This window comes from Podarcis melisellensis (assembly GCF_964234715.1).
Source record: "Podarcis melisellensis genome assembly, chromosome: 4".
NCBI classification, from domain to species: Eukaryota; Metazoa; Chordata; class Lepidosauria; order Squamata; family Lacertidae; genus Podarcis; species Podarcis melisellensis.
Genome location: NC_138531.1, coordinates 101,312,944 through 101,334,769, shown reverse-complemented (window position 1 = coordinate 101,334,769; position 21,826 = coordinate 101,312,944). Strand labels below are relative to the sequence as shown.

Sequence of the window (21,826 nt, the reverse complement as noted above, 5' to 3'; positions counted from 1 at the left end):
GGGAAACCCAGTGCAGAAGATCCTGGGTGAGGAGGACACCCTCTGCTCAGAGGTACAGAGCCAGCAGGTGAGGCAGTTCTGCTGCCAGGAGGCCAAAGGACCCCGAGAGGTTTGCAGCCGACTCTACCACCTTGACAGTCAGTGGCTGAAGCCAGAAAGGCACACGAAAGCTGAGATGCTGGACCTGGTGATCTTGGAGCAGTTCCTGGCTGTCCTTCCACTGGAGATGGAGAGCTGGGTGAGGGAATGCGGAGCGGAGACCAGTTCCCAGGCGGTGTCCCTGGCCGAAGGTTTCCTCCTGAGTCAGGCAGAGGAGAGAAAGCAGGTGAGAGAGACTTTCCTCTGGATGCTCCCAAGGGGCTCCAAACAGGACAGAGAACATCCCATAATGGTCTGCTGATGGCCCATCTTTTTTCTTGGAAAGCATCCATGGGATGAGATCTCACACCCTTCAAGTCTTTGTCATTCTCTTTCTAGTATTTCTCCCCATTCTCTGTTTTGAATCCTTGTTTCTTTCTCAGGGAAAGGATCTCTTTGCAGAAATGGACCTGGATTCCTGTGAGGCAGAGAGGCCTCCGTTGGACACCAGAGAGAGGCCACTGGGTAAGGAGGAAGGTGGGTTTTCTCCACTGGTCTCATTCTCTTGGTTTTCCAATTCATCTGAGGGTTCTTTTCATCTTGTTTTGGGGGGGACATTCGGGAACAAGGGTCCAGAAGAGGGGAGATGTATTTCTGCACCACAAACATATGAAATGGGCACAAACGTTCAAATGCTCTCAGCAGGTAAGTCTTTCTCAAAGGCCCCTCTGTAGTTAGAGATGCCCTGTTTCACCTGTGAGAGAAGCAGGCACTCCTGGCGACCTGCTTACCTTTTTTCTCTTGCAGGTGGCAGAATGATGCCGGCAAGACCTCCTGATCCGCCTTTTCATGGGGGCAGAAGGGAAGCAGCGGCTGTGGAACCAGATCAGGTCAGGGGAAGCTGCCTTGTGGGGCCAGAGGCTGAGAGATGGAGCAATGTCATGGACTGGTTGGGCACAGAGGAATGGTGGGAGGAAACAGCTGGGGAACCAGGAAGGGAAGATGGCTCAGAGCCGAAGGAGTGGAGGTGGAGGAAGGATGAGCGGTCAGAGGGAGAAGCCTGGGAAGAGGAGGTGTCAGAAGCTAAAGGGGAAGCAGGGCTTAGTGAGCTGGGAGACTCTGTGGCAGAATGCAGTGCAGAATCATAGGCAGAAGAGGAAGGAGGCGAGTGGGAGAGGAAGGTCGAGAGGCAGAGGTGAGTCAGGATAAGGAGGAGCCACCGGTGGCTCCCTCTCCTTCTGCCAGAAGCCACCCTCCCTGCTTGTCTCTTAGAGCCAGGAGTCCCCCTGCAATGCAGGAATCTCTGCTAGATCATCCAAAACAAATGGCCATTCAAAATAGGCTTATTTTATTTCTAGATTGATAACTGAATGCAAAAATTTGTTTCTAAGCAGTGGACAAATGAGAACAAATAGCGGCCTCCACAAGGTGGAGTACCACCTATTTGCACAAAGACGAATACGCATAATTCTGCATAATTAAAATGCAGAATAAAATAAGCATCCATAAATACAATGTGCAGCAAAGCAACCCTATTGAAACAACACCGCAATTAACAGGAAGGAAACAACAGAGCATTGTGGAGTAGATCATATTTCTGCTGTCTCAGAGGAGGACATTTCCCTTTTTCTTTTAGGGTCCAGTGTGCTTTGAAGATGTCGCTGTTCGTTTCACGGACGAGGAGTGGGCGTTGCTGGATCCTGACCAGAGAGCTCTGCATAAGGACGTCATGGAGGAGAATCGTGGGATCGTGGCCTCTCTTGGTAAGGCTCCCTGTGGGATCGTCATATCTGCCTGGAAATTCAAAAAATACATCTATGTGACCAACCTCATATATTTTCACAGAGCTCAATAGTGGCCCCTATAACACCCGGGAACCTAACACCACCACAATAAACAGTAACTTACAGTTTTCTCTTTGAACAATCTTCCTCAGATTATTCCTTTTTCTACCCCGATTGGGCTGCTCTCAACTGCCCAGGCCATCTTAAATGTCAGCTTCAGAATTGTTAGGAAAGATAAGTAGCTTCAGGTTTTCTGTTATTGTTTTTGCTCCTGTCAGTCTTGGGTTGACCAAAGAGACGACTGACATTGGAGGTGGAGGGGATGCCATGACTGGGCCAAACAAAATTCATCCCAGAGAAGAAGAGCTAGGCTTATTGAATTTCAGGTAGAAGTAGCAGTGGTGATGGTGATGATGATGATACAGTGGTACCTCGGTTTACAAACTTAATAATAATAATAACAACAACAACCAGAAACTTAAAATTTTCCGGAAGGGGAATGTTCTTAAATCGAGGTGCCACTGTAGTAATAATAATAATTTTTTATTTCTACCCTGCCCATCTGGCTGGGTTCCTCCAGCCATTCTGGGCGGCTTCCAACATATATATAAACATGAAACATAAATAATTATAATCTGATCCCATATAAAAAGAACAGTAACTTTATTTATTTTTTTACCAATCAATTTTTATTGTTTTCTTTACGCAGTCATTTTACAATACATTAAATCACATATATACTTTTAGCTCTGCCGAGCTTGTGACTTCCCTCCTTCCACTCAGCAGGTATCCCTTATTTTCTCCAGTCGCGTATTTTAATTTCTAACCTTGTATCTCTCTTATACATTGTAGGAGTTATTTCAATCCTGCCAGTGCTTTTAATTTTTTTACAATTATCCTTTAAGTACACAGTACATTTATTCCAACTTTCCTGAAATCTCTGATCGTCCTGATCCCGAATCCTGCCAGTCAGTTTGGCTAATTCCCTGTAGTTCATCATTTTCGTCTGCTACTCCACAATGGTGGGAACTTCTTGTAATTTCCAGTTTGGGGCCAATATATTCCTTGCCGCATAAATAGCCTTTGGTCTGTTTTCTTAACCTCCTTCCCCTTCAAACCCAACAAAAAAGCCTCTAGTTTTTTGGGAAAGGTATATTTAAGTACTTTCTTAAGTTCATTATAGATCAACTCCCAAAAATTCTTGACTTTATCACAAGTCCACCACATATGATAGAAGTCTCCATCCACCTTTTTACATTTCCAGCATTTCCTATCCCTCATCCTATACATTTTCGCCAGTTTTACTGGTGTCAAATGCCCCCTATATATCATCTTCATTAAATTTTCTTTTAAAGCTGTACACGCCGTGAATTTCATACTTTCGTTCCATAATTTTAGCCATGCATCCAGTTCAATAGTATGCCTAAAATCTATATCCCATTTTATCATTGCTTCTTTCACCTCTTCAACTTTTGAAACCATTCTAATAACAAATCATATATCTTAGATAGCATTCTACCTCTGCCTTCCTCTAATTCTAATTGAAATCTTGATTTTTTTATCCTTAAACCCGGCTTTCCTTTTATCCTCACTCAATATATCATTCACCTGATGGTATTGCAACCAACCTGTAAACATGCCCTCTCTTTACTCTTATGGTTTAAGTTTTAACCCTTGTTCCATTTTTCTAATAATTTCCTCATAGGTGGCTCACCTTCCTTCCATATTTATCCATATTTACTTTTTTAACTGTCAGTACCTCTATTGGTGATATCCACCATGGGGTTTTCCTTTCCCATACTTCATAAATTGACCTTCTGATAATAATAATAATAAATAATAATAAATTTTATTTATATCCCGCCCTCCCCAGCCGAAACTGGGCTCAGGGCGGCTAACAACAATCAATAATTCAACGATTCTAAAAACATTTCATTATAAAATTAATTAAAATAAAATTTATGGCAACCAATAAGCAAAATTCTGTGTAGATTGCCAGAGGAGGGGGGTCAGGCTGCCCCCTGACTGAAGGCCTGTTGGAACAGCTCTGTTTTGCAGGCCCTGCGGAAAGATGTCCTGCAGGGCCCTGGTCTCTTGTGACAGAGCGTTCCACCAGATTGGAGTTGCGGCCGAAAAGGCCCTGGCTCTAGTTGAGGCCAGCCTAACCCCTCTGTGGCCTGGGATCTTCAAGATGTTTTTATTTGCAGACCGTATGTTCCTCTGTGGGACATACCAGGAGAGGCGGTCCCATAGGTACGAGGGTCCTAAGCCGTATAGGGCTTTAAAGGTTAAAACCAGCACCTTAAACCTGATCCTGTACTCCACCGGGAGCCAGTGCAGCTGGTATAGTACCGGAAGAATGTGATCTTGCAGCGAAGACCCCATAAGGAGTCTCGCCGCGGCATTCTGCACCCGCTGGAGTTTCTGGGTCAGTCTCAAGGGTAGCCCCACGTAGAGCAAGTTACAATAATCCAGTCTGGAAGTGACCGTCGCGTGGATCACAGTGGCTAGGTCAGGGCGAGAGAGATAAGGAGCCAACTGCTTAGCTTGCTGGAGAAGAAAAAATGCTGCCTTTGTTATAGCTGTAATCTGCGCCTCCATAAGAGAGGGAGGTATCGAAGATTACACCCAAACTCTTAACGGACGATGCTGGCACTAATTGCACCCCCGCAAGAGATGGGAGTTGACCCCTCAATCCCATATCGCCCCGTCCCAGCCAGAGGACCTCTGTCTTCGAAGGATTTAACTTCAACCGGCTCCCACGTAACCATCCAGCCACAGCTTCCAGACATCTGGTCAGTGTGTCTGGGGCCGAGTCAGGATGACCATCCATCAACAGATAGAGTTGGGTGTCATCGGCATACTGATGGCAACCCAGCCCTAAACTCCGGATCACATGGTTTAAAAAACCTTTATGAACTTTTACCTTATCATACCACAGGTACGAGTGCCACCCGTACCTGTTGTCATGACCTTCTAAATCCAATAGGTCCGTATTTTCCAATGTTATCCATTCCTTTAACAATACGAGACAGGACGCTTCATAATAGAGATTCATACCTGGTAAGGCAAATCCTGGTAAGGCAATTCATACCTGGTAAGGCAAATCCACCTCTTTCTTTTTCATCTACCAACATTTTCATTTTGATCCTCGTCTTCTTTCCCTGCCAGACAAATCTTGACACTATTTTTTGCCATTCTCTACATTGTCCTGTCCCTTTAATCAATGGAATTGTTTGGAATAAGAATAACATTCTAGGTAAAACGTTCATCTTAACCACCGATATTCTGCCCAAAAAGGATAATTTCAAACTGTTCCAAATTTCTAAATCCTTCTTAATCTCTCTCCATGTGGTTTCATAATTATCTTTATACAATTTTTTCCCCTGTTGTCAACCAAATTCCAAGGTACCGTATTTTTTGCCCTATAGGACGCACTTTTTACCCTCCAAAAATGAAGGGGAAATCTGTGTGCGTCCTATGTGGTGAATGCAGGCTTTCGCTGAAGCTTGGAGAGCGAGAGGGGTCGGTGTGCACCGACCCCTCTCGATCTCCAGGCTTCAGGAAGGTATCGGCAAGCCTGGGGAGCCCGCGGAAGTTCCCGCACGGCTCCCTAGGCTTTGGATAGCAGCCTGCTGCCCAGAACGCGGAGCGCATTGAAGCAGAGCTCCCCGCGCTTCGGGCAGATATCCTTGTCTCCTCTAAAAACTACAGTAGGTGCGTTTTTAAAAGCTCGGGCTTCCCCCACAGCTGGGGGGGGGATAAATTCCCCCCTTTATTCTCCCTCCCCCAATTAGGTGCGTCCTATGGGCCGGTGCGTCCTATAGGGCGAAAAATGCGGTATTTCACTTTCTTAACCACCATAATTCCTATCCTGTGTTGCAATTCCTCTGTCTCTTCTTTATTCATATTTTTTACCAGCATTTTGGTCTTATTTCTATTGAGTTTGAATCCCGCAACTTTTCCAAATTCCTCCATTCTCTCTAGGGCTTTTTGAACACTGTTCTTTGGGTCTTCTAATGTTAAAACTAAATCATCAGCAAACACTTTTACTTTAAACTCTTTCGATCCCACCTTAATACCTCTGATTTCTGACACTTCTCTCAAATTCTTGTTTAATAACTCCAAAAGTGTAATTAATATACAACAGGAGCGACAAAGGACACCCTGCCTGATGCCTTTAGAGATTTCAAAGTTGTCAGACAAATTATTATTTATAATAAGTTTGGCTTTTTGTTCTGAGAATATAGCCTCAATACCTTTCAAAAACATTTCTCCTATTCCAATTGTTTTTAGGTTTTCTTTCATAAACCGCCATGAAACATTATTGTGATGGGATAATGAGCTGCTTGTGCGTAAAAGCTTGATCCCTCTGGGTTTTGGCTGGTCCACCAACCCGAGTCACTAACGGAGCTCCCAAAGCATGACTCCGTCAGTCGCTGGTAGAATCTGACAGTGGGCGTCTACGGAACTTACTCCAACATAAAAGCTGTTTGACGGACATGCGCCTTCTGGACTCTCTGCTTGACAGTTTCCGGCGAAGGGTGGGAGTTTCTAAAGGGGCTCTGGTTACCTCTTCACTGTTCTCACTGGAAGTATCCCAGAGCCTCTCCTCCGACTCCCTTTCCGGAACTCCTGCTCTCCCCCTACTGGTTCCTTCTTCTGCTGCAGAATCTCTCCTATTCTCCTGGAGCCTTTCCACCACCTGTTCCACCGATGGCAGTTCCCTGACATCCACCTCCCCCCCAGGGCCCCCTTCACACACCCCGCCTCCTCTCCCACTGGCGGTGAGGGCGGAAAGCCCCTGAAGGAACTCTCCTCGTCGTCCGAGGATTCAAACACTTCTAGCCACAGCTTACCGTCTCTTTCCCCGTCTTCCTCTCCTTCGTCAGAGTCGGTTTCCTCACCCACCCCTGACTCTGGGAACCCTTCAAACTCCTCTTCCTCATCGGTGGTCCCAAAGTGTTCCCTTCTAAATCGTGCCACAGGTTGCGGTTTTTTTGGGAAACGCTGATGAAATGTTTCTATTAAAACCTCGTCATTGACTACCTCTGCTGGTACCCAAGTGTTTTCCAACTCTACTTCCCCCTCCCATTCTACCAGATATTCCACCTGATTCCCCTTCCACCTGGAATCAATGATTCCTGCCACGTTCATGTCGCGTTCTCTCTCTTCTACCACGGGCGTTTGGGTGACCTCTCTCTCACGCTCCCCCCACTCACGTCCCTCTCGGTATGGCGACAGTAATGACCTGTGAAATACTGGGTGCAATTTCATGTGATTGGGCAGTCTGAGTTTGAATGCTACTGGGTTGACCTGCTGTATGACCTCAAAGGGTCCCAATCTTTTGGGTCTCAGTTTCTTACTCCCTCCCTTGAACGGTAGTCCCTGGGTGGATAGCCATACCCGGTCTCCCACCCTTATAGTTTCACCTTCCTTCCTATTTCTGTCTGCTTGCTTTTTATATTCTTCCTTGGCTTTCTCTAAGTTAAGTTGAAGCTGACGGTGGATCGCTTCCATCTCTTCAACAAAATGTTCCGCCGCCGGCACGCTCCACCTCTCCCCTCCTTCTCCTGGAAATGCCCGGGGATGACACCCATAATTTGCCAGAAAGGGACTCATCCCTGTGGACACGTTCTCCGTGTTGTTGTAGGCGAATTCTGCCAGAGGTAACTTATCTACCCAATCATTTTCTCTATCTTTTACATAACACCTCAGGTATTGTTGTAAAATCCCGTTTGCCCTTTCCGCTTGCCCATTTGTTTCTGGGTGCCGGGCAGTTGAAAAATTGATTTCCACGTGCAGTAAGCTCATGTTTCCTCCAGAACCTGGAAGTAAACTGTTTCCCTCTGTCGCTGACCACCCTCAAGGGGGCGCCGTGCAACCTGAAAATATGCTCTACGAACAACTTGGCAGTTTCCTCCGCTGTGACCGCATGTGAACAAGCTATAAAATGACACATCTTAGTTAATAGATCTACCACCACCATGACAGCTGTTTTGCCCTTGGATTTTGGCAGGTCCGTCATAAAATCTATGGATACTGCCTCCCATGGCCTTTCTGGTGTGGGTAAGGGTTGTAAGAGCCCCGCTGGCGCCACCCTCTCCCCTTTCACTCGCTGGCACCTGTCGCAACCCCTGACATATTCCTGTACGTCCTCCCTCACCTTGGGCCACCAAAACTCCCGGGTAACCAACCACATGGTTTTGTGCTGTCCAAAATGCCCCGCTGTGGGGCTATCATGCAACTGCTTGAGTACTCTGCCCCTCAGTTCCCCATCAGGTATGTACAGTGCCCCTTTGTAATACAATGCCCCGTTCTTTTCTTCAAACCCCCCTGTGTTCTCCTCCGTCCTCCTGAGTTCTCTGAGTTTCTCTTGGGCGTATTCGTCGTTCTCCGTACCCTCTAACAGTTCTCTCTGCCCCACCAATGCCACCCCACACACCCAGCGGTCTTCAGGGATTACATGCCTTGCCTCAGGCGCGCCCTCCCCCTCTAAGTACTCAGGTTTCCTGGAAAGAGCGTCCGCCCTTACGTTCTCGGAGCCTGGCACGTAACAAATCTCAAAGTGGAATTTGGAGAACTCCTGGGCCCATCTCACTTGTCTCTGGTTCAGCACTCGGGCTGTTCTCCAGTACTCCAGATTTTTGTGGTCAGTCCGGACTTGAACCTTGTGCTGCGCCCCAATCAGCAAGTGCCGCCATCTCCGGAATGCTTCATGAATGGCGAGCAGTTCTCGGTCGTATACTGTGTAGTTCCTCTCGGATTTGTTCAACTTCCGCGAGAAGAATGCACACAGTCTCCATTCACACGTATCTTTTCCCGGCTGGAGAAGCACGGCCCCCACCGCTCGGTCTGACGCGTCAGTCTCCACTCTCATTGGTTGTTGTAGATCCACGTGCAAAAGTTGCTCTTCCGACGCAAACGCCTCCTTTAAGCGTTCGAACGCCCGCTGCGCTTCTTCCGTCCAAACAAATTTCTTCTTGCTGCTAAGACAATCCGTGATGGGCGCTGTTAAATGGGCAAAGTTTTTGATGAACTTCCTATAGAAGTTTCCGAAGCCCAGGAACCTTTGCACGTCCTTCTTGGTCTTTGGTGTTTTCCATTCCAGTACCGCTTGAACCTTGCTGGGATCCATGGCCAACCCCTTGTCAGACAACCGGTACCCCAGGAATTCCACCTCCCTGGTATGAAACTGGCACTTCTCCAGTTTCACCCACAGCCGATTTTCTCGCAGTTTGCTCAGTACTTCTCTAACATCTTGCACATGCTGCTCCTCATTCTCTGAGTACACCAGGACGTCATCTAAGAACGCTACGCAGTTCTTGTAGAGCAATGGCCCCAGGACGTGATTCATGAATGATTGAAAACAGGCCGAACCCACTTGTAATCCGAAAGGCATAACCAAGTACTCAAAAGCCCCCAAGGGGGTGAACATAGTGGTCTTCCACTCATCCCCCTTTCTCACACGTATCAAGTTATATGCCCCCCTAAGGTCCAGCTTGGTAAAAAATTTCCCTTTTCTCACCCGTGTCAGAATGTCATCAATTCTAGGCATAGGGAAAGTCACTGGTTCTGACACAGCATTTAGGGCCCTGAAATCACATACAAGCCTGGGTTTACCCGTTTTTTTTGTCCACAAAGAACACTGGGCTGCCCCCCACCGCTCGTGACTCTCTGATGAAACCTCGCTTGAGGTTCTTGTCAATGAACTCCCTTAACTCCTGCATCTCACTGTCTGACATTGCATACAGCTTGCCCACTGGCAATTGTGCTCCTGGGAGTAAGGTAATTTGACAGTCAAAGGGTCTGTGCGGGGGCAGTTTGTCTGCTTCCTTTTCGCTAAAGACGTCAATCAAATCAGCGTATTGTGGTGGCACCTTCCCCTTGTCCGTCACTTCCATCCCTGCTAGAGTGGCCCTGGCCCCTGCCTGAGCCTCTCCCTCCTTGCAGTGTTCTAGGCAATGTGCTGATCCAAAGGAAACCACTCTCTGATGCCAGCCTACTAGCTGATCGTGTAGTGCCAGCCAGCTCATTCCCAAAATAATAGGAGCTCCTCCCAAGGTGGCTACGTTAAACGCTATCAGTTCTGTGTGTCTTGCCACCCTCATTATCATTGGTACAGTCTGTTGGCTCACTTCTCCTCCCAACAGTTCCCTCCCATCAATCGTGGTAACCTGCAAAGGCTTACTTAATGGGATAGTCTGTATCTGGTGTTCAGCTGCAAACTCCTTACTCATGAAATTACAGGAGCTGCCTGAATCCAATAGCGCTTTTATCTTTAGTGGGTGTCCGTTTGACAGTTCCAGCAACACCTCTATCACAAGCGCTGGTCTTGGAGGTTCCGGCGTGGGCACATTCACTACTCCCTGGCCTGGCTGCTGTGCCCTGATGTTGGCAGCCAGGCGTTGGCTTTTACTTGCTCCTTGATTTCTCCTTCCTCCTTCCCCCCAACAGTTCCCGCCATCCCTTGCCATTCCTTCCTTTGCGGACAGACTCTGGCAAAGTGACCTGGCTGTTGGCAGAGATAACATCTCTTGGCACTCTTTCCCTCCTTCTTCCACCCTTCACTGGTGTTTGAAACTGCGTGCGCGTGCGCTGTTCCAAGTTCCATCGGCTCTGCTGGCGGGAAAGGCTGCTCCGGAATCTCTGGAATGCGGAAGTCCTTCCAACATTCCCCCTTTCCTTCCCGCTTTTCCAAAGCTCTTGCCTCTTGGCGCGCTCCTATGGACAGCGCAGATTTAGTCAGCTGATCCATAGACCCCGCCCTGGGCGCCCGGGAAAGTTCATCTTTCACTGCCGGAGAGAGCCCTTCTTCAAACAGCATTTGAATAGGTTCACTCGCTAGATCCCACCCCAGTCTATGAATCAGCATAGTGAACTCAGTCCAGTACTCACGTACAGATCGGCTCCCCTGTTTACATGCCATCAACTGCCTGCGCACCACCCCCTGCTCAATCTCACTGGAAAACATCAGGTCCATGGCGTGAAAAAACTTCATTGTGTCCTTTAAGATTTCATTATTGGCTGCCATCAGGGGTCGAACCCAGTCCTTCGCCCCTCCCTCTAGATGGCCAATTACGTACGCCACTCTAGAGTTCTCATCGGGGAAGTCATCAAACAGTAGATTGAGAGCATATTGCATCTCCGTTCTAAAGGCTTGATAGTTCCTGGGATCCCCCCCAAATTTCTGCACCAATCCAGGCACCTTTCTGGCAAGTGGGGTGGTTTTCCCCTTATCCGCATCTTGAGCCCTCCTCTCCTCGAGCCTCGCCGTTTGCAGCGCGAGCTGGACCTCCAACGCCCTGTACCTTTCTTCCAGGCTTGGACCTGCTCCAGCTCCAGCTACTGCTCCTCCAGTTCCGGCTGGTTCGCTCATGATGCCCTCTGCTTGCACAAGCTGCTTTCAAAGACTGTCAGATTGCTGTGATGGGATAATGAGCTGCTTGTGCGTAAAAGCTTGATCCCTCTGGGTTTTGGCTGGTCCACCAACCCGAGTCACTAACGGAGCTCCCAAAGCATGACTCCGTCAGTCGCTGGTAGAATCTGACAGTGGGCGTCTACGGAACTTACTCCAACAGAAAAGCTGTTTGACGGACATGCGCCTTCTGGACTCTCTGCGTGACAGTTTCCGGCGAAGGGTGGGAGTTTCTAAAGGGGCTCTGGTTACCTCTTCACTGTTCTCACTGGAAGTATCCCAGAGCCTCTCCTCCGACTCCCTTTCCGGAACTCCTGCTCTCCCCCTACTGGTTCCTTCTTCTGCTGCAGAATCTCTCCTATTCTCCTGGAGCCTTTCCACCACCTGTTCCACCGATGGCAGTTCCCTGACAATTATCAAATGCTTTCTCTGCATCAATGAACACCAAGGCCGCTTGTTTATCATTTCTAGACTCCCAAGTATTCAATTATAGCCACTATGTTCCTAACATTGTCCTTCAGTTGTCGCCCTGGTAGGAAACCAGCTTGATCTTTATGTATTACTTCCTTTAAATTTTTTTTTAATCTGTCGGCCAGCTCATCCACAAATAATTTATAGTCATTGTTCAAAAAGGAAATAGGTCTATAATTTTTAACACTCAAACCACCTGTATCTTTCTTTGGGATTAAAATGATGTACGCCTCTTTCCAGGTATTTGGAATTCCCCCTTCCTTCAAAATGTTATTCATAACCTCACACAGCACAGGTAATAATTGTCCACCTAGTGTCTTATAATATTTTGCCGGAATGCCGTCAGGGCCTGGAGCTTTCCCTATCTTCATTCTCTTTATCGCCTTCTCAATTTCTTGTTCTGTAATTATCTGCTTTAATTGTTCCTTTTCTCCCGGGGGGATCTGCTGTAATTGATGACTTTTCTATTTTCTTACCATCTTCTTTCTCTGTCTTATACAAATCTTTATAAAATTTCAGAAAGGTCTTTCTAATTTCTTTGGGGTCTTCAATGATGTTTTCTGCCTCTCTTATCTTACAAATTGTGTTTTGTTTTTGTCTTGCCTTTAATCGCCATGCCAATAATTTTCCAGTTTTGTTGGCGGATTCAAAATTCCTTTGTCTCATTGTTTTTGCTTTCCACTCTACATCCTGACTCACCAACATAGAGAACTGAGTCTGCAACAATTTAATATTTTGATTTTGTCTTATTAGCTCAACTTTTGGTTTTATTTCAGCAGTCTCTCGTTCTCCATGAGATGGGCCAGGATTTCTTCTTTCTTCTTCTCCCTTCCTCTTTTCTGAAAACTGTTCTTTTGGATCAGGAATCCTCTCATTACAGCTTTGCGTGCATCCCATACTGTTTCAATGGGTGTTCCTTTGTTTAAATTCCACTTATTCTGTAATTGTCTCTTTTGCCTAATTTACTATCTTTTGGTCATTGAATAAACTTTCATTCATCCTCCATCTGAATGATGAAGGGTCTTTTCCTTTTAACTCCAAATATAACGAATTATGTTCTGATAATGTCCTTGGGAGAATCTCAATTTTGGAAATTCTTGGCACCAATTCTTTAGAAGTCCAAATGTAATTTTTTCTACCAAAGCTTGGATTTGGACCTGGAAAGAATGTGAACTGTTTTGTTGTGGGATTTCTAAGCCTCCAAATATCTGTTAGCCCCATAGTGTCTGATATATCAAAATATGTTTTTGGTAGTTTACCTTCATTTGTGTCTCACCTTTTCGTTGATCTATCCAAATCTGGAATAACCACACCGTTGAAATCCCCCATTACTATCACTCTCTGATCCAAAAATTCTGATAATGTTTCACTGAGCTTCGAATAAAAGTCAGCTTTTTTGTCATTAGGTGCGTAGATTCCCACAATGATTACCTTTCCCCCCTGGAACGTAATTTGCAGTATCCGCACTTTCCCCTCCTCATCTTTATAAATTAATTTTGGGTCATATTTCTCCTTTATATACAACCCCTCTTTTTTTGTTTGTGTCTGAGGCAATAAAGTCTCTCCCCAATCTTTTATTACTTAAAACCCTCTTATGTTTCCTTCTGACATGTGTTTCCTGTAAACAGGTTATATCTAAATTCCGTTTAATCAAGACATGTTCGATTTTGTTCCTTTTATTTTTATTTTTAAGTCCATTCACATTCCATGAAAGTATTTTCAGAGCCTTTTTCTGGTTTGTTCAAGTCTACTATCAAGTCCAAATCAAACTTGGGGGTCCTTATTATTATCCACTTCTTCCTCTTCTCCCTCTTCTTCCTTCTCCTCTTCTTCCTCTTCCTCTTCTTCCCCTCTCCTTTTCTCCTCTTCAGACTGGTCCCGTCCTGGTCTTACCTTCTCTACATTTCCCAACTCTTTATCATACCTTCTGGATTTTCCAGATCCTGAAGGCTACTTAGTTTGAACCTCTTGTCTTTGTAATAGAAGGAAATTCCTTCTGGAAATTCCCATCTATACTGGATCCCATTTTTCTTTAACTGGCCAACTGGTTAGTGGCAGCAGATTAGTGGTTAGTGGTGCACTATCAGCACTTTCCCCTCCTCATCTTTTTAAATTAATTTTGGGTCATATTTCTCCATTATATACAATACAACCCCTCTTTTTTTGTTTGTCTCTGAGACAATAAAGTCTTTCCCCAATCTTTTAGTTCTTAAAATCCTCTTATGTTTCCTTGCGACATGTGTTTCCTGTAAACAGGTTATATCTAAATTCCATTTAATCAAGACATGTTTGATTTTGTGCCTTTTATTTTTAAGTCCATTCACATTCTATGAAAATATTTTCAGAGCTTTTTCTGGTTTGTTTAAGTTTACTATCAAACTTGGGGGTCCTTGTTATCATTATCCTCTTCTTCCTCTTCTCCCTCTTCTTCTATCTCCTCTTCTTCCTCTTCCTCTTCCTCTTCTTCCCCTCTCCTTTTCTCCTCTTCAGACTGGTCCCGTCCTGGTCTTACTTTCTCCACTTTCCCCAACTCTTTATCATATCTTCTGGAGAATTTTTCCAGATACTGAAGGCTACTTAGTTCGAACCTCTTGTCTTTGTAATAGAAGGAAATTCCTTCTGGAAATTCCCATCTATGCTGGATTCCATTTTGCTTTAACTGGCCAACTGGTTGGTGGCAGCGGATTAGTGGTGTACGGGTCAATAGTCTGTGAGATGACTGTGGCTCCGTATGAATGCCACAGTTGGCGCCATAGATTTCTGATTGGGTTAATGTTTGGGCTATTCCCAAGCCATTCCAGCAGTGCAATAGGATTATCTTTAAAGCACCTTTTGCACACAGCATGGAACATTCATGGAACTGAATCCTGTTGAGAAAGAAAGAAAGAAAGATTTGTTTAAATATATATAGAAATGCTTCAGTATCTGGGAAAAGATCACTTGTGGAACGCTTCAGTTTGGGCTCAACATTCCCATTAATGATGCAAATTCTGCCCACACCTTTTGCTGCCATACAACCCCAGATCATCACACTGTCTGGGTGTTTCACAGTCGATGTAATGCAAGTAGGATGTAAATCTTCTCTGATTCGTCTCCTCTTGCCCAGTTAAAGAAACTTGCGTATTTCATGCCATCACTACCAAGCAAGGTAGTGACGCATTGTTCCACTGTCCAGTTAACATGGGTTTAATCTTTTCAACTTTTGCTTGAGAGATTACAATGGCTATTTCCTTAGAATTCTAACATTTAGATCAGTCCTTGCACTCTACTTCCCATTACATTGTGCCATGTCATCTTGTATACACCCAGAAGATTTTCTTCTGTCATGTAGGGACAGTCTCTCCACTCGTCCATCGTCACTTGCCTTTGTGCACCTTTTCCTGCCTTTACCAGTCAGATTTTGTAGTGACTGAGTCTCCTTATACCCCTTCAAAAATATAGAAAGGCCAGCTTTGGTTTTGTTTTCCCCAATCTTTCATCTAATTTCTTCATAACTGTAGCCTTGTTCACTTAATATTAGAATCTTACATCGCTTTCTGGGTGACCAGTCAACTCTTTGTGCCATTTCTATAATTTTATTATGTTTTACTACCTCACTAAATGAAAGAACACAAAAAAACCAACCAACTTGATAGCAATCACATAACACACCAAAAAAAGTCAACCTAAGCAAGTTGTGCTTCCTTTTTTGGTTATTGGCTATAACGTTTGATAAAATACAGGTCATTGAACAAACTTTGTTGGATTACATTCTTGATTAAATTATCTTTCCATTGATATATAATTTAATGAAATTACTCCAAAAGAAGTGGTGTTTTGAGCCATCAAACCTCTGAAATACACTTTTTTCCGGAAGTCGTCCACAATTTTGACCACGACTGTATAACAATGTTAGAGGACATTCGGCACAGAAACATGTGTGTATACCTTTAAGAAGTTTCTGGGATTAATTGGCTGCAGGTGACCGTTGCTATAAAGGAAAAAGCTGAGTTTTGTTGCTTGCCTGCAGGAATAACATCCACCAGAGCTTGTGTTTATTTGTTTAGTAATAAAGTCTTCGTTTTTCCGTTTGGTGTTTTTACACCTATGTCTCCTGGAGTCACTCTGTCCTCTGCCACCGGCTGGCATCCTGCTCCAATAGGTTATGGGCCCAGTCCCCAGTCTTGAGTGGGCAGAGACAGAGCGTGAAAAGAACCCAGAGACTGGAAGCAACTCAGCGTTTCTCAAGCAGCTGGCTGTGTGAAGGCATCGGCAGGGAGTGTCTGTTTGGGACCAGGAGCCGAACATTTCTTCAAGCCACGTGTGAGTAAGAACTGAGTGGAAAGCTGAAGGCTGGGTGGTGCCATGGCTGGACTTGGAGCTGGAGCTCAAGGGGGAGCTTCCTATTTTCCAGTAGAGAAACTGGGAGAGTCCAATTATATGTCATGGAGTTTACAGATGCAGGCGTTTTTAAAGAAAGAACAATGTTGGACTGCAATTGTTAACCCTCCTGAAAAAGAGGAGGATGAAGAAGTAGATGAAGCAGACCAAAGGCTGGAGGACAAAGCCTATGCCAATTTAATTCTGAGTTTAGAGAAGTCTCAGTTATCTCATGTGCGAGACCTTGAAACAGCAAGTGAGATTTGGCAAGCACTGAGAGCAATACATATTAGAGACACTGCTGGCAGCAAAATTACTCTAATGAGAGCTCTGTACCGAGCCAGACTAAGTGAGGGTGAATGTGTTTCAACACATCTTCAAAGAATGCATGATTTATTTTCACAGTTAAATGAACTTGGGGAACATTTTTCTGAACAGAGAAAAGTTTATATTGTGCTGTCTTCACTTCCTGAGTCATGGGACAATTTAGTGATGACTCTGGAAGCAATCCCAGAAAGCCAATTAACAATGCATTTCTTAACTGGCCGTTTGCTTGATGAGGAGGAAAGACGCCATGAGAGGAAGGCCACAACCCCTCACTGTAACTCCAGAAATGGGAGGCAGTCCAGTAAAAGATATGCAACTGATGAGGAGTGGCATCCTAAAGAGGTTGTAGACCACAGAGAGGAAGCAGCGTTCACAGTTAGAAGATGCTATCGTTGTGGGTCAACCAAGCATTTAGTACGACAGTGCACTGTGACTGTGGGAGAAAATACAAGACAAGGGCGGCCTGCGTTTGCTGGGAAGCGAGGAAACAGGAAGAATCGAATCCAGTATGTTTCTGCAGCAGTTCGAGGCACCAGTCACGACGTTGGACAAGACTGGATTTTAGACTCAGCAGCAACAAACATTTTTGTCAAGTCTGCACAAACCCTTGTAGAAAAGCAGCCTTGTAAATCTGTAAATGTAGTACTAGCTGATGGAACAGTGCATGAGTCAGCTGGAAAGGGTAGTGTGAATATCAACTGTTTAAGTACCAAGTTTACCAATGTTTTATGTGTACCAAGCTTAGAAAATAATTTGCTTTCAGTTACAAGTCTTGTTAAGCAGGGATTTAAAGTAACCTTTTCTGGTTCAGGCTGTAGAATAGAGAAAGCTGGAAAAGTGGTTACAGCGTCGCTACAAAATGGTTTGTTTGTTTTGAAAGACCAGCTAGTAAGTGAGTCTGGGGCATGTGTTAAAGCCTGTAATAGAGCCTTGCATGATGAGTGCCAGCATCTGTGGCATCGTCGTTTGGGGCATGCCAATTTCCGCAGTATTGCAAAAATGCCAGAATTAAGCAAGGGAATTAAAATGAAAAAATGTTCAGTTTTTCTAGACTGCAATACCTGCAAGGAGTCTAAAAGTAAGCGAGGGTCTTACCCTGAAAGTACTAGAATTAGCAAGAGGCCATTTGCTTTAGTACATTCAGACCTTTGTGGGCCATTTGCAGAGTCTGAAGGAGGAGCAAAGTTTTTTTTGGTTCTTGTGGATGATTATAGCCGGTATACTTGGGTATATTTGTTAAAACACAAAAGTGAAACTGGTCAACTGATTAAGAATTGGATCAACTATATAGAAAGGCAGTTTCCTTACAAAGTTACCCAGTTACAAAGTGACCGTGGAGGCGAGTTCATGTCTGAAGCCCTCCAAGTTTGGTTGAAAAAGCGTGGTATTTGTCACCGTAAATCGTGTCCTTTTTCACCTGAAGAAAATTCAGTTGCAGAACGCAAGATAAGATCTTTACAAACAATGTTAGATTCAATGCTATGTGATTCTGGCCTATCCAGGAAGTATTGGGGAGAAGGAATTCTGTGTGCTAACTACATACAGAACAGATTGTTTCATTCTACCATAAACAACACCCCTCATTTTTTGCTTTATGGAAAAAAACCCTTTTTGGACCATGTTAAAACTTTTGGTTGCTGGGCTTGGGTTCACATCCCAAAAGGACAGAGAAGGAAAGGAGAGCCCAAGGCAAAGAAACTTAGGTTTGTTGGCTATCAAACTTGGTCAAAGGGTATCGTTTTGCACTAGGGTGTGGCAGAGTTGTAATATCAAGACATGCAGAGTTTTGTGAGCAAGATGGTTGGGTTCGTTTACATGGAAATTCAGAAGTTATGTTATATTCTGATAATACAGATAAATTTGTGAAATCTGAGGAAGATAAGCCACAAATTAAAGAAAGCTCTGAAAGTGACAGTGATGAGGATTCAGGGGATGAGGATCCCAGTACACAATCTCCTAAAGCTGAACCAATTTCTCCTGAGCAGGATGAATCAGAAGGGGAAGATAGTTCAGAGGGGGAGAGTGTCCAAGTCAGAAGGTCACAAAGAAGCAATAAGGGGGTACCTCCAGAAAGGTTTACTATACAAGAAGCTAAAACTGTTGATGTGAAAAAGGAACCTCGTGATTATGAGGAAGTTTTAAAGTTACCACACCAGGAAATAGTAAGGTGGAAAAATGCAATGAAAGCAGAAATGAAATCTTTAGCAGAACACGATGTCTTTTCCATTGAGCCATTGCCAGAAGGAAAAAAGGCAGTGGGCTGTAGATGGGTGTATAAAATAAAACACTTGGCAGGTGGTGATGTTAAGTACAAAGCCAGACTGGTAGCACAAGGCTTTACTCAAAGAAAAGGTGAAAGCTTTGATGAAACCTTTTCTCCTACTGCAAGGAGTGAAAGTGTACGCTTATTGTTAGCTCTTGCAGCACAACGTGGGTTTAAGGTAAACCATTTTGATATTGAAACAGCTTATCTTAACGCAAATCTGCAAGAAGAAATTTTTATGAATCAAGCGCCAGGTTTTGAGGCAGGAAAACAGAATTCTGTATATAGGCTGAACAAAGCAATTTATGGGCTCAAACAGTCAGCTAGAAATTGGAACGAATGTCTTGATAATGCTTTAAAAAATCTTGGTTTTAAAAGAAGCTTAGCTGATAACTGCTTGTACACTAAAGGAAAGGGTGATAAACAAGAATTGTGTTTGTGTTATGTTGATGATTTGCTTTACTCTACAAAAGGTGACAAGCAAGTGAAAAAATTTGCAGAACAACTAAGAAAGGAATTTAAAGTAAGAGATTTTGGGCCAGTAAAAAATTATCTCGGTTTAGAAATTCAAAGAACAAACGATGGAAGTTTTTGTTGAGTCAAAAAGACAAAATAGTGGAGTTACTTGAAAGAAACAATATGCAAAACTGCAAAGGAATAAAAACCCCAATGGAAATAGGTTTTTTCAAAAATGAAGAAAAATGCACAGAACCTGTAAATCCTGAAATGTACCATTCAATAATTGGAAGTTTATTATACATTTCATTGTGGAGCAGACCAGATCTGAGTTATGCAATTGGAATACTAAGCAGACTAGTAAGCTGTCCTACAGAAAATGCCTGGAAAGGTTTAAAACGTATTTTCCGGTATCTAAAGCAAACACTTGATTATTGTTTAAAATTACCATCTTCAGGGTCCACAAAATTGCAGTGTTACGTGGACAGCGATTGGGCCAACCTGCCTGATAAAAAATCAATTTCTGGAATGGTATTTCAATTTGGAGATTCTTTAGTAGGATGGAAATCCAAAAAACAAACTATAGTGGCCACATCATCAACTGAAGCCGAATACTGTGCATTGTCGGAATTATGTAATGAAGTAAAATTTTATGTTCAGATCCTCAAGGATATAGACGTAGAGTGTAATTATCCTATTCAAGTTATGGAATATAACCAAGCCGTAATAACCTTGTCTGGATCTGACCTGTTTAGAAACAAATCAAAGCATTTAGAAATTAAATACCAAAATGTAGCTGAAAATGTAAAACAGAACCAGATAATGCTGAAGTATTGTGAAAGTACACAAAATGTGGCGGATGTATTTACAAAAGCGTTAACCCTTGAAAAACATACACGACTGGTAACAAAGTTGGGAGTTGCAGTGTGTGATATGTAAATATGTTCTGTTCTGCTTAAAATATTATTGTTTGTTTGAACGAGAGGGGGTGTTAGAGGACATTCGGCACAGAAACATGTGTGTATACCTTTAAGAAGTTTCTGGGATTAATTGGCTGCAGGTGACCGTTGCTATAAAGGAAAAAGCTGAGTTTTGTTGCTTGCCTGCAGGAATAACATCCACCAGAGCTTGTGTTTATTTGTTTAGTAATAAAGTCTTCGTTTTTCCGTTTGGTGTTTTTACACCTATGTCTCCTGGAGTCACTCTGTCCTCTGCCACCGGCTGGCATCCTGCTCCAATAAACAAAGCAACATTCAACAACTCATCAGAATCTCATAATAAACAAACAACACAGGTAATGAACACACACACAACTCCCTTCAGATCTTCTCCATTTGTTCCTGAGGCTCTAATGCCTTTTTGTTTCCATTGCAGATGGTGATGAATTGGAAATCGAGAACAAAGGTGACGACAACAAAATCCCCAGAGAGAAGCCATGTAAAAATTTGGAGTGTGGGGAAACTTTCAGTCAGAGCTCCTATTCAACTTCCCATCAACAAAATCTCCTTGGAAAGAAACTATATCAATGCATGGAATGTGGAAAGAGCTTCAGTCAGAGCTCCTCTCTCACTTCCCATAAAAGAATTCATACAGGGGAGAAACCTTTTCAGTGCTTTGAATGTGGAAAGAACTTCATTCACAGCCACAGTCTCACTTCCCATAACAGAATTCATACAGGGGAGAAACCTTTTCAGTGCTTTGAATGTGGAAAGAGCTTTAGTCACAGCCACAGTCTCACTTACCATCAAAGAACTCATACAGAGGAGAAACCTTTTCAGTGTGTGGAATGTGGGAAAAGCTTCACTGATAGCTCCTCTCTCACTTCCCATCAAAGAATTCATACAGGGGAGAAACCCTATCAGTGTGTGGAATGTGGAAAGAGCTTCAGTCAGAGCTCCTCTCTCACTTCCCATCAAAGAATTCATACAGGGGAGAAACCCTATCAGTGTGTGGAATGTGGAAAGAGCTTCAGTACGAGCTGCAGTCTCACTAAGCACCAGAGAATTCATACAGGGGAGAAACCTTTTCAGTGCTTTGAATGTGGAAAGAGCTTTAGTCGCAGCCACAGTCTCACTTCCCATCAAAGAATTCATACAGGGGAGAAACCCTATCAGTGTGTGAAATGTGGAAAGAGCTTCAATAAGAGGTCCTCTCTAACATCCCATCAAAGAATTCATACAGGGGAGAAACCCTATCAGTGTGTGGAATGTGGAAAGAGCTTCACGCATAGCTCCTCTCTCACTTTCCATCAAAGAATTCATACAGGGGAGAAACCCTATCAGTGTGTGGAATGTGGAAAGAGCTTCAGGAGGAGCTGTGATTTCACTTCCCATCAAAGAATTCATACAGGGGAGAAACCCTATCAGTGTGTGAAATGTGGAAAGAGCTTCAGGAAGAGCTCCAATCTCACTTCGCATCAGAGAATTCATACAGGGGAGAAACCCTATCAGTGTGTGGAATGTGGAAAGAGCTTCAATCAGAGCTCCAATCTCACTTCCCATCAAAGAATTCATAGAGGGGAGAAGCCCTATCAGTGTGTGGAATGTGGAAAGAGCTTCAGTCAGAGATCCTCTCTCACTTCCCATCAAAGAATTCATACAGGGGAGAAACCCTATCAGTGTGTGGAATGTGGAAAGAGCTTCAGTACGAGCTGCAATCTCACTAAGCACC

General features: G+C 44.1%; 2 protein-coding genes across 2 annotated transcripts in view; both read left to right on the top strand.

Annotated features, from left to right (window-relative positions):
* LOC309369139 (uncharacterized protein) overlaps window positions 1-21,826 on the top strand; it is an 83,203-nt gene that overhangs the window by 28,690 nt on the left and 32,687 nt on the right. The gene's annotated exons all lie outside the window — the stretch shown is intronic.
* On the top strand, window positions 466-21,149 carry LOC309368785 (zinc finger protein 20-like; the record flags this gene model as incomplete). The annotated part of the gene is made up of 5 exons (XM_081909092.1): window positions 466-603; window positions 886-968; window positions 1,715-1,841; window positions 20,531-20,560; window positions 21,121-21,149. The coding sequence occupies exons 1-5, from the start codon at window positions 543-545 to the stop codon at window positions 21,147-21,149; spliced, it is 330 nt and encodes a 109-aa protein (XP_081765218.1). The 5' UTR covers window positions 466-542.